The sequence below is a fragment of the Acartia tonsa genome, chromosome 12 (assembly GCF_053477335.1).
Source record: "Acartia tonsa isolate MP-2025a chromosome 12, ASM5347733v1, whole genome shotgun sequence".
NCBI classification, from domain to species: Eukaryota; Metazoa; Arthropoda; class Copepoda; order Calanoida; family Acartiidae; genus Acartia; species Acartia tonsa.
The window spans coordinates 28291037-28304006 of NC_137271.1; the positions used below are offsets into that span (position 1 = coordinate 28291037).

Consider the following 12970-nt stretch of genomic DNA (forward strand, 5'->3'; position numbering starts at 1 on the left):
GAAATTATGAAAAAAAATACCAATTTTTCTTTGTAAAAAAAAAATGAGACTTTAAATATGAATTTTCAATCATTCCTTGATCTGAATAAAAATGTTTTACTTGATTGAAATTCATATATAGTTTTAAAAAAATCTGCTAAAAAATACTTGATTTTTTTCATAGAATAAATATCGAATCACGCAACCTCGACACATTTATTCCTTTTTGTTAAACTTTTCAGGTAAGTTTTAAAATGAATTGTACTTTTGAAAAGAAATTAAACTCAATAAAATTAAATTTGAGCATATGAAATAGAAGAATATTTAATCGCATTTCATTTGATTCTTATTTTAGGCATAAAAATAGGCATATGAAAAATGTGGCTTTTTACTAAAAAAAATCTCAATTTCCATAAAATAAGAATCAATTATTAATCATAATTTTTAACAACTGCCTGACTGATACAGCATGTTCTTCTAGGGGAGATTTATCTGTCAGTCTGAACAAGACTCTTGCCGTCTTTCTTCCATCCTCAATTCTCGTCACTCGGCCCATCCTCAAACATCTCATCAGCGGATTGGTACTCGTAACCAGAACTACATCTCCATCAGCTAGTGGCTCTGCCATCTCATCCTTCCACTTGGACATCCGTAATATCTTCGGTAGGATCTCCTGGCGGTAGGCAGTCCAAAACTGGGCAGATAAATCTTCCAACAACTTCAACCTGGAGGAAATTTGGTCCTCCGGTTTCATCGCCACATTGCACAACGGCTGGCGGTCAACATTTCCCAGCAGCTGGCCAGGGGTAATCAGCCGCCAATTCTCCACGTCGTTCGCAGCTTCAATCGTCAGTGGTCTGCTATTCATAATTTTGCTGACCTCCGCCAACAGCACCAGGAGCTCGTTGAAATTAACAGAACTATTCACCAACTTCTTGGACAGCAATCTCTTGGTTAATCCCACCATTTTCTCAGCCTGCCCAATATAATGGTGGGCTCGGGCCGGGATCTGAGACCAAGAAAACTCTACCTGGCTGCCCAACTTCTGCTCTAAAACCTTGCGAGCACCGGATAATTGTGTGCCCATGTCGCTTACTATGATCTTCGGCAGACAATGAACAGCTTCCAACTTGCGCAGGGACAACAGGATACTGCTGGTATCATACTTTTCCAAGGCATCTAACCACAACGCCCCTGAGAATCTGCAGACCACCACGAACACCCACACCTTCTTCGTTGCTGTCTGACTCCTCGTTTTGGCGGCAGCTCTCCTCGTAACCAGCGGACCCATCAGGTCGACTTGCACAGCTTCAAAAGGCCTGCTCGGGACCAACTTGTCAGGTAACACCTCCTTCATGGTAGCACGACATTCCTTAGCCCTCTCAACACTGCAGGGCCAACACTTCTTCACTTCCATGATGGCCAACCTCCTTGCCTTCACAATCCAGCACCAACGGCGGCTCTCAGCTAAAGTTCCACGGACACCAGAGTGAAGCTCAACATGCGCTTCTCTCATAAAAACAGCAGCTAACCAATTACCAGGCTCCAAAATTATTAAACCTGGCATGTCTTCAAATATCATTTTACGGCCGCCAGTAATGGCGTCAATGACTGGCTGTCCTCGACCAACCATTTTAAGAATCCTCATCTCCCTGGTCACATAATTCCCACCGGGACCAACGACAGGCCAGGTCAATGATATTTCATGCACTAATGGATTTAATGACGCATAATTGCCTTTAGCATCATTTATCCACTCATCCTCTTGGCTTCGTGACACAATGAAAAGTTCCGCCGCCGCCATAAAATTGTACAAAGACGGCTTGTACACAGATTCTGCGGCTGCTACATGACTACCAGCGGCTGTAGCCTTACCTTCTTGTCTGCTCTTTAGCTTCTTCAACCAGGTGTTCGCAACTTGCAGGACAGCTGCCATAATACGTTTGGCCTGTCCAAATGATCTCCTGTGCTTAAACCTAAAGACATCTTCAGCGGCTTCTCCGGCAACTTTCATTGAACATAACTTAACCATTTTGGTATTCAACTCCTCTGGGGGTAAAACTTGCTTGACTTCTTCGGCAGTTTTCACCGGCCACGCACTTTCATCCTGGCGCAACCATCCTGGGCCCAATCTGTACCTGGAACCTGGTCCCAAATCTGATACTTTGCAGGTGCTTCTGGTGCCCAAATCTGCAACGTTTTGCGTCCCCGGGACCCACCTCCAGTCATCCTTGTTGGTCGCAGATTGAATTTCTCCAATACGATGAGAATTAAATGTGTTCAACATAGCACTGTTGGAAACTATTTGTGATAAAACACACGATGAATCAGTAAAATACATCACTCTGATAATATCAAAGGGCAGGGCATCTCTGACGGATTTTGCCAACCTTGTGGACATCTGGCACCCCATCAACTCAAGGCGTGGAATTGATTCACACTTGACCGGCGCAACTCTTGACTTGGTGGCTAGCAGAAACGTTTCAAATCCTTGTCTAGTTGGCCACCTCAAATATGCATTACTTGCATAAGCCTCTGATGACCCATCCGAAAACATCATCAGGGATGGAAGGCCAGTTGGTTCATCCGGAACCACACAACGGTCAAACTCCAATTTAGCGACCTCAGCTCTGTCCTCCAGCGACTGAACAAGCTCATCCCGTAGACTTTTTGGAATGAAATCTTGCCAGCCCAAATTCAGCAAACAGGTTTTCCGCAGGACAAGTTTAATTCTCAACAGAATAGGGCTGCAAAGCCCGATCGGGTCGAAGGTTTGGGCGGCGAACCTGTGGACCATCTTCTTTGTCAGATTCTCGTCCAAGGCGTCCTGGAGGTTGTACAAATCAGCATCCTCTTTCACCTTCCTTCCCTTGACTTTACCATCTTGGTTGACTCTTGTGGCGATGGACAACACATCGGTGGCTGGCTTCCATATCAGGCCGAGAACCTTGGTAGGCTGGCAATCATCTCCAGAATAAATGACTTGTTTGAAGGAAAAACTACCTTTACCGATAATCCTGTCGGCCTCTTTCATCATCTCCTTGGCTTCTGGCTTCGATCCTGCTCCCGAAATAACGTCATCTATGAAGCTGTGCTTCTCAAGCTTGACTGCAACTGGAATCTGAGGTAACTTGAATTCCTCATCAGGGTAGGTAGGTATTTGTGGCTCCTTCCATAATTCAGGTTTGGCAACAATTTCACTACCGTTTATTTGTCCCTCTCCATACATCTCCTTGACCTCTGCTTCACTCTTTCCGCCGAACAGGCGGGACGTCAACTTCAGGGCTGTAACTGCCAAATTTCCCGCAGCTAACTCGCCGAAATTTACAACTTTGGTCAGGTAAATTTCAAGTGGACCATCTGGCGTCGGGGAAAATAAAACTCTCTTCATCTGGCTGTCAAACTCCGTGGCCAGGATGGAGTTATAAAACTTGGAGATATCCGCGGTTATACCAACCTTGTAACCGCGGAAAAGCATCAAATGATAAAAAATCTTCTGCATTGGCGGCGGGCCTCCCAGCATTATGTTATTAAAACTGGTACCCTTGAACGTCAGAGAACTATTTGCACACAATCGCATGGGTGTGGAACTTGAATCCTCCTTGAAAGCAACCACTATTGATGAACAAGACTTAGGTCCTTCATACTGCAACTCTTCAGGCGTGGCTTTTTGGAAAACGCCTCTTCTTATGGCGTCGTTGAATACCTCCACATACATTCCATAGGTACCTTCCTTGACCATCCTGGCACGATCCTTTTCAGCAATTTTGCGGGCTAAACTTTCATTGTAGGGTAAAGTGTGAGGATCTTCAATATAAGCATATTGACCTGTCCACTTGTTGGACTGCAAGTCTAGGGTTAAACCTGCCTCAATTATCCTCTGCCTCTCACGCTGGTCCCAGGTAGTGCCGTCGGCCATAGCCTTGCACTCTTGACAAGCAGTACATCCTGGACAAAGTGCCTGCGGCTGTATGCCAAACGATTCAGACGTCAGAAAGTCTGGCAAAGTGCCTCCACTGACACTGACAGCCTTATAAGCCGACTTTTGATCTCCAGCTCCACCATCAGCACTCGTACAGATAAAACCACTACCAAAAATGGTTCGCCACAACATAGACTGGCCCACTTTCTGGTAGGTTGAAGGAAACACGTCAGGATGTGTATTTCCAATGATGATATCTAAGCCTCCACTAATATATGTAAACCTTTCTGGCGGCATTTTAAATATCTCGGCGGCAGTTTCGGGGTGGACCGAGCGCATCTCGTTGGCCCCGCCGAGGGTAGGCATGACAGCTGCCTCAAACTCCCTCAGATTGCCGTCCCTATCCTTCAAATAAAACACAACATTGCGGCAGGAAGACTCACTGCCATCAGCTACAGAAATAGTTGTAAATCTGCCAGTAGATTTCAGCTTCAACTTGTTGGATAACTTCTCAGACACAAGTGGCAAATTTGCCCCGGAGTCAAACATTACCGTGGCGTGGCAGGTGCCGCCGCCAGGTGCTACAACAGGAACTAACTGCAGTAAGAAGGTACAGGGGCTGGGTGCAGAACTTGACTTGTAGACTGTATTCACACCAGCACTAGCCTCATGGAGTAACCTGGAATGGTATCTGTCGCAATTATTGGTACCACAAACACCAAGCTTATCAGATTTATTACACTTGTCAGCAGTATGGCCGTCGCACAAGCAGAGTTCACATAACTTCTTCTGCTGGACAACTTTCTTTCGGTCAACCACATCCATCTTCTTAAACGTGAGGCAACGGAAAATCGGGTGCTTCTCCTTGCAGCTCTCCACAGGACATGCACTGTTCCACTTGGAAGCCTTGTCCTTCCCAGCCTTTCCATTCTTATTGTCGCTGCGGCCAGATACTTGCGCGGCGGCAGCTCTGTCACGATTCCTCTTGCCGGCGCCACTGTCATAGGACATATCACCGGCCAACATGGCACCCCTGGTCCTCTCCAGCAGTTCAACAATCTTCGGAATGTTAGGTTGGTTCATGCTACCTAGCTCCATCATAATTTTGTCTCTCAAATTTTCAGGGCACTTGTCTTTAAAAATATGAATGAGAGTTAGGTGGTTGTAATCCTTAGCTGCAGAACCAACGATGGCTTCTACCTCCTGCATCATGCTCTTGAAGGTAGCAATTGCGCTAACCACGTCCACAGGTTTATCCACAGGTTTCATCTTGTTCAACTTAGTTAAAATCCTCATGAACCGGCGAGTGTTTGATAAAAACATCTGGTCAAGAAACGCCCATTGTTCATTGTGATCTCTAATCGCTGACACTTGCTTGCGTAGTTCCGGGTTGGTTATCACCTTCTCCATACACAACATCAGACTTAACCTCTGGTCAGCAAATCCATAACCAGAGCATAAATCCTTAAAGACCTGTTTAAAGTTTGGGTAATCCGTGTCAGTACCATCGAACGACGGCAACAAACTGTTGTCCCAGCGCCCATACTGCGGGTTGGAACTCCGAATATCCACGGCAGACATACTTCTGGAGAGCATGGCAGGTGTCCCACTCTCATCCAGGTTAGATGAACGACGTTCCATCTCTCTAAGCCTTCGGTACATATCACGTACTTCTTGGCGCAACTCCACGGAAATTTTAAGCACTCCCATGTCCATCTTCACCTTCTCAATGACGTCGAGGTTCCTGGCGACAGTGCTTGACCTCGCGTCATCTGAATCATTGTCCAGCCAGTACAGAATTTTTGTACACTGCTCCAACGACGCATAAACTTTATCTGCAACAGTTTTCTGCTCACTAGCTTCATCCAAATCACGCTTGAACTCGCGCAGCTCACTAGTCTCCACGGCAGGTTTTAGACTTTTTATTAGGTCAGATTGGTCCTTGACCTCACTAAAAATGTCACGAATTGATTTTACATTCACATTTTCACATGAACTAAAACTTTGGCAGGCTTTTAGATTGTCATAAAACAATTTTAACTGTTCATCAAAAACTTCTAGCCTTTCACTGCCAATAGCGATTGCTCGCTCAATTTTCTGCTTTTTGGTTAGTGGCATATTGATTCACTAGGTACTTATTTCACAGAAAAATTGTCACAGTTTATTGCATCAATAATTCACTAGATGCTATTGATCTCTTGATGAATGCTAACGCCTATTCATCAGATATTTTGAAATTGTCTCAACCATGACACTTTGGTTGAGCTTGGACTTCCGAATTAGCGGGAAGTTCACGAGATCAGTTGGCGAACATACAAAACCCCCAATACCAGGAACCATCAAGTTTCAACAGCAGGTTTGAATATAGATTTATTGATGAAATTATTTCAAAAGACCTGAAATTACAAGATCAATTAATAAACAGAATAAAATATTATTCGTTATCTTAAAACTTTGAGCACTAAAAAAAATCTTTTTCTTTTCTTATGGTTAAAGAATCTTTGGAAACTTTGGCTTTAAAGGAAAATTATTTGGTTTAATAAATCATTGTTAAATGCAACAATAAGGCACATAAAAATTACTAAAACATATATTAATCATAATTAAGTTTCATGCTTAGCTGGCTAAAGCATTTTTAAAACTACATATAATCGTCCTATACACCATACTTCTTAATCAAATTAACAAATTCTACCTGAAGCTCTTATGGTTTCAAATCCCTGATATACTAGGGTCGTTCGCACACAATGAGACCAATGATAGGCCCAATTTTGTTCTCCGCAATCTTCACACTCTCATATCTCATTCCAAAGTAAAGAACGTGCGCTTCAAAATAAACAAACACTCTATGCCGCGCCACATTATGAAAGGAAAGCCCTAAAAGACGACATTTGCGCTTTGTTTTTGGTTTTGATAAGGAATTTAATTTCGAACTTGATAAACACAAAGCTTCCTCGAAAAGAGGTTAAGACAATTTGTTATAACTACTATTTCATATCTTAAATTAGCGGCGACACCCCTAAATTTCTCTAAAGGCACTTAATGTTGGAGGGGGGGGGGGGGCGGAGTAGACCCCCCGCTCCCTACTTGTAAGTTTAGTTTTTAAAAGAAAAAAGTGTTAATACATTTTTTGGTGAGATCATTTTTTAGGAGTGATATCTCTTGGGAGGGTGGTGGTACCCTCAAAATAGTTAAAAACCTTCTCAGAACCTATGAGGAGCTATACTGTAGAGGACAACACCATCGGTTCAGCGATATCCTGTTACTTTTTATGAGGTTAAAATTTTGAGTTGACATCAGGGATCTTCAGGAATAAGAAAATGAACGCAAAATTGATGAGCATTCCAAAATTACTCCTCCTGTAGAAAAACTTTAATGGTTGAAAAGTGTCAACCAAGCACCTCATATTTAATAAAAGTAAAACTTTTAAGCCAACAAATAAGAGAACCTGCTTAACCTAATCTAGAAGGGGCATTTTATTAGTGGTAGCTGGCTTCTGCTATTTTACATTTTTATATTGCATTAAGATAACACTTTAATCTAAGATATTTATTTCTTGTTTGCTTTATTTCTAATACCAAATATCAAATCTACTCTAAAAAAATTTCAAAATTTGTTCTTAATTTAAGTTGATTTAAGGCCGTGGTGGAAAAACATTTCTGCCTCTAACCTTTGTGATAAACAAAAACCAAACTGTATTCAGAAAAAAAATATTGTTTTTTTTTATGTTAAAAACATTAATCCAGTGTTATTATAGATTTTAAACATGTAATTTTGTCTTTGAATGGTAAAAAAATAAGAACAACGTAAAAATTTTATCAAATAATTATTTTTTTTACAGTATATAATCAAAATTCAAAGATATCTATTTATAAGCTTTTTTCTCCTTACCGTTTTTACTTATATGTAAATGGTAGCTTTTTATGGATATTAATAACAATCCAATTGAAACCTTTCAATGATATTTACATAGAAGACTATTAGAAAATATTATTCATATCCTGTCATAAAAAGAAGTAAGGTTATTTCTTCTTCATATAAGATGTCGCTAATCACTGAACTAATTGAGTTCTGTAATTTAGGTAAACTTTAGAAAAGACCCGGGATGTATATATATTAGATCTTTTCATGAAAATACTCTTTTTCGAATTTTAGTCTTCTGCTAACCTAAAAAGTTACTTTAGGAGCCTAGAAATACATGTACAAAATTTCAGCTCATTATCTCTACTGGCGACCTAGCGCCAGGCATGTAAAATATCCACAGATAACGGTAGCACGGCGGTTTTAACAATATCTCAGCAATGTGTAGGTTTTGGGCTCTTCTGCATATTTCAATTTAAACACATAAGGGCAAAGATATATTATCCAAAAAATCTTTTGTCAAAATCTACTCTACACCTAGCGCCAGTCAGTTTTCTAAAATCATGCATTTTATACCTGTGAAAATAGAAATCGCCAGCGCTAGGTGTAGAGTAGACTTTGACAAAAGATTTTTGGGATATTTTATCTTTGGCCTTATGTGTTTAAATTGAAATATGCAGAACACATAAATTAATCTTCCAAGCCATTCTCTAGGCATTTAATTTTTTTTTATGAAATAATGGGATTTCAAAACTGCCCTTTGAAAAGGCCTAAAAAATATCTTTTTTTGTTACTTTTTTCACTGCTTATAGTTACAACTTGTTAAGATATTATGCTCAGTTAAAAATAATCGGCGCCTCCAGCACCAAAACCGGCAAAAACTGGCAGTTAAACTTCTGTGCCCCTACTTGCCCCCCTCTTTGGTAAACAGTAGTTATCTCAAGAAGTAAAAGAGATATCAACACACAAAAAAAAAGCTTTTTAAATAAAAAAGAACTAAGTAACTATTACACATTTAATTTTGGGACTCTCCTTCTAATGGCTTGTGGAGCAAAAGACCCACCAAAACACTAATAATATGAGTTATGAGCTTATTTTTAAAGATATCAACCTGATTTTTTTTTAACTCTTTTGTTACCATAATTGAACTCAGTAACATTTACAGATTTCATTTTGGGACTTTCCTTCTAGGGGCTTGTTTGGCAAAAGACCCCCAAAAACTAAAAATGTGAGTTCTGGACTTATTTTTAAAGATATCAACCTAATTTTTTTTGAGAAAACTTTTTTCAATAACCAAACTCAGCAACCTATACAGATTTCATTTTGGGACTTTCCTTCCAGGTGCTAGTGGAGCAAAAGACCCCCCAAAACACAAAAAATATGAGTTCTGAGCTTATGTTTAAAGATATCAATCTGATTTTTTTAAAGAAAAATTTTTAAGTAAAACTGAACTCAGTAATGATTACACATTTCATTTTGGGACTTTCTTTTGAGGGGCTTGTGGAGCAAAGAACCCCCCAAAACACAAAAAATATGAGTTCTGAGCTGATATTTCAAGATATCAAACTGATTTTTTAAAAGAAAACTTTTTTAACATAACCAAACTCAGCAGGGGCGTCCAAGCTTTTTTTTTTGGGGGGGGGGCAAAATTTGCTTGGGGGGGGGTTAATTACCCCACTGAAACCTGTTGGCCAGGGCAAATTTTGTTTACCTTCCCAAAATTTACCCTCAAATTTTTAAAGAAAATTTTTAAAATAAAACTGAACTCAGTAATGATTACACATTTCATTTTGGGACTTTCCTTTGAGGGGCTTGTGGAGCAAAAGATCCCCCAAAACACAAAAAATATGAGTTCTGAGCTGATATTTAAAGATATCAACCTGATTTTTTCAAAGGAAACTTTTTTAACATAACCAAACTCAGCAGGGGCATCCAAGCTTTTTTTTGGGGGGGGGAGGGGGCACCCCCAAATTACCCCCCCTCTTGGACGTCTATGAAACTCAGTAACATTTACAGTTTTCATTTTGGGACTTTCCTTCTAGAGGCTTGTTTGGCAAAAGACCCCCAAAAACTAAAAATATGAGTTCTGGACTTATTTTTAAAGATATCAACCATTTAGGAGGGGTAAACAATTTTGAATACCCCCCCAAAATAAAAAATCTCTAACAAAAAAATACCAAATATTTAATAAAATTTAAATTACCCCCCCCCCCAAAAAAAAAAAAAAAAAAATTTACCCTGGGGGCAAATTTTGTTTACCAACAGATTTCAGGGGGGGTAATTACCCCCCCCCCTCCAAGCAAATTTTACCCCCCCCAAAAAAAGCTTGGACGCCCCTGCTGAGTTTGGTTATGTTAAAAAAGTTTTCTTTAAAAAAATCAGTTTGATATCTTTAAATATCAGCTCAGAACTCATATTTTTTGTGTTTTGGGGGGTCTTTTGCTCCACAAGCCCGTCAAAAGAAAGTCCCAAAATGAAATGTGTAATCATTACTGAGTTCAGTTTTACTTAAAAATTTTTCTTTAAAAAAATCAGATTGATATCTTTAAACATAAGCTCAGAACTCATATTTTTTGTGTTTTGGGGGGTCTTTTGCTCCACTAGCACCTGGAAGGAAAGTCCCAAAATGAAATCTGTATAGGTTGCTGAGTTTGGTTATTGAAAAAAGTTTTCTCAAAAAAAATTAGGTTGTTATCTTAATAAGTCCAGAACTCACATTTTTAGTTTTTGGGGGTCTTTTGCCAAACAAGCCCCTAGAAGGAAAGTCCCAAAATGAAATCTGTAAATGTTACTGAGTTCAATTATGGTAACAAAAGATTTTTAAAAAAATCAGGTTGATATCTTTAAAAATAAGCTCAGAACTCATATTATTAGTGTTTTGGTGGGTCTTTTGCTCCACAAGCCATTAGAAGGAGAGTCCCAAAATTAAATGTGTAATAGTTACTTAGTTCATTTTTATTTAAAAAGCTTTCTTTTTGTGTGTTGATATCTCTTTTACTTCTTGAGATAACTACTGTTTACCAAAGAGGGGGGCAAGTAGGGGCACAGAAGTTTAACTGCCAGTTTTTGCCGGTTTTGGTGCTGGAGGCGCCGATTTTTTTTAACTGAGCATAATATCTTAGTAAGTTGTAACTATAAGCAGTGAAAAAAGTGTCAAAAAAAGATATTTTTTAGGCCTTTTCAAAGGGCAGTTTTGAAATCCCGTTATTTCATAAAAAAAATTAAATGCCTAGAGAATGGCTTGGAAGATGAATTTATGTGTTCTGCATATTTCAATTTAAACACACAAGGCCAAAGATGTAATGTCCCAAAAATCTTTTGTCAAAGTCTGCTCTACACCTAGCGCTGGCGATTTCTATTTTCACAGGTATAAAATGCATGATTTTAGAAAACTGACTGGCGCTAGGTGTAGAGTAGACTTTGACAAAAGATTTTTGGGATAATATATTTTGTCCTTATGTGTTTAAATTGAAATATGCAGAAGAGCTTACAACCTGCACATTGCTGAGATATTGTTAAAACCGCCGTGCTACCGTTATCTGTTGATATTTTACATGCCTGGCGCTAGGTCGCCAGTAGAGATAGAGAGCTAAAATTTTGTACATGTATTTCTAGGCTCCTAAAGTAACTTTTTAGGTTAGCAGAAGACTAAAATTCGAAAAAGTGTATTTTCATGAAAAGATCTAATATATATATATAGACTATTCTAATATTTACTTTGATGGTGTTTTTTTAATTGTCATGCAGCTATTCTATTGAAATTTTGACAATAAATGTATAAGTATAGATGTATAATCTAGTCAACTGTCTGGAACAAGTGGTGGAGACCCCTTTCGTCTGCTAGCAATTTTTTTCTGCTCTTTTGTAGAGATTCGGCTGTGATTATATTTTCGACGTTATTAGCTGATTTCAAAGACCCAATACAAAATCAGGTCAGGGTCCCCACCCTGTGTGCAGAGTTACATATAGCTCATGCCACCTCTATTCTTTTACTTGATATTTTTTTTTCTTTCAATAATATCCCCCTTCTGGTTTTGATATAATTGTAGTAGAAATTGATACATATTGCATAAGCTACTAAATTTATTATTTTATTACCCCTAGACCGGAAAAACAATAAAAAAGGGTTTTCATTTATTTGCCATTGATTTTTGCAAAATTTTTACAAAGTTCTAAACGTGTATGTTTTAGTAATAAATATCGAATTGTTAGCAATGAATGTATTATAAACAAAATTGCCACTTCTGAATGGAAAAGTTTCTAGTTTTTACCAACCAATCAACATTAGATAATAGTATCCAAATTTGTACACCTATTCTTTCTATAACCACTGAACCGATGAAATTATATACATACATATGTAATAGGCTTTTTTCTAACCCTACCTTCCTACTTGTTAGACCCTAGAGGATAGAGGCAAAGTAACTTGTAAAGTAATTCTATAAGTTTATTATTTTAGAATAATTATTCTTTTTCTCATTTACTTTAGCCTAAATATTATTATTCAATTATAAGAACAAAAGACTGTAAAAAGATTTCACCTTGAAAACTTTTTAAAAAGGTTGCAGGCGACTTTTAGAGTGTTTGTTCACTTACTCAGAGTTTTCACATCCACATAGTGGTTAATTTTCGCAAACATACAAATTAAGAAAATACTAGGGAATAAGAGTGAATGAAATGAGGTTTTTATTCTTTAACAATATTATACATGTGCGGAAGTTAATGTTAAAGATGAACCTTCACTCTCGTCGAAAGACTTATTTTAATATTTTTAAAATGCTTAATTGATCTACATTCTCTTGTATGCTTTTTTATATTTACGGAATAATACAATTTACACCGTCGTAATTGAACACATCTAAACTGGAGTAGCTACAAAAGTTAGTAGATGTAAGTAGACGTAAATTTGAATTGATTTTTCTTTGTCGTATGAGACTTACTCTTATTATATAGTAGATGCGCTATTTAGAAATGCGCAAATATCATAAACTGAAGAGGCCATTAGGGGGGGGGGGGGGGTATCAATGTCCCTTATACACTCCCAAAGAACAGCCAAGTTGGTGTCATGTTGTTGATGTATGGATGAACACATAATGGGGTGTATCAACACCCTGATAATAAAATAACACCCCCTCTTGTTGTCTGTATTACACCCCTCTAATAAGTATATAAGTATAGATATATAATCCAAATAAAATCCAAATAACT

General features: G+C 38.6%; 3 protein-coding genes across 5 annotated transcripts in view; 2 read left to right on the forward strand and 1 right to left on the reverse strand.

Moving 5' to 3' along the window:
* LOC145334613 (cell death-inducing p53-target protein 1-like) overlaps positions 1 to 12970 on the forward strand; it is a 345932-nt gene that overhangs the window by 255232 nt on the left and 77730 nt on the right. The gene's annotated exons all lie outside the window — the stretch shown is intronic.
* Positions 1 to 12970, forward strand: part of LOC145334610 (uncharacterized) — a 167601-nt gene that overhangs the window by 84790 nt on the left and 69841 nt on the right. The gene's annotated exons all lie outside the window — the stretch shown is intronic.
* LOC145333283 (uncharacterized) lies at positions 577 to 6869 on the reverse strand. The gene is made up of 3 exons (XM_080178412.1): positions 6597 to 6869; positions 4856 to 6297; positions 577 to 591 (listed from the first exon to the last, which is right to left on the reverse strand). Exons 2-3 carry the CDS (start codon positions 6017 to 6019, stop codon positions 577 to 579), a joined length of 1179 nt encoding a protein of 392 aa, XP_080034538.1. The 5' UTR covers positions 6020 to 6297; positions 6597 to 6869.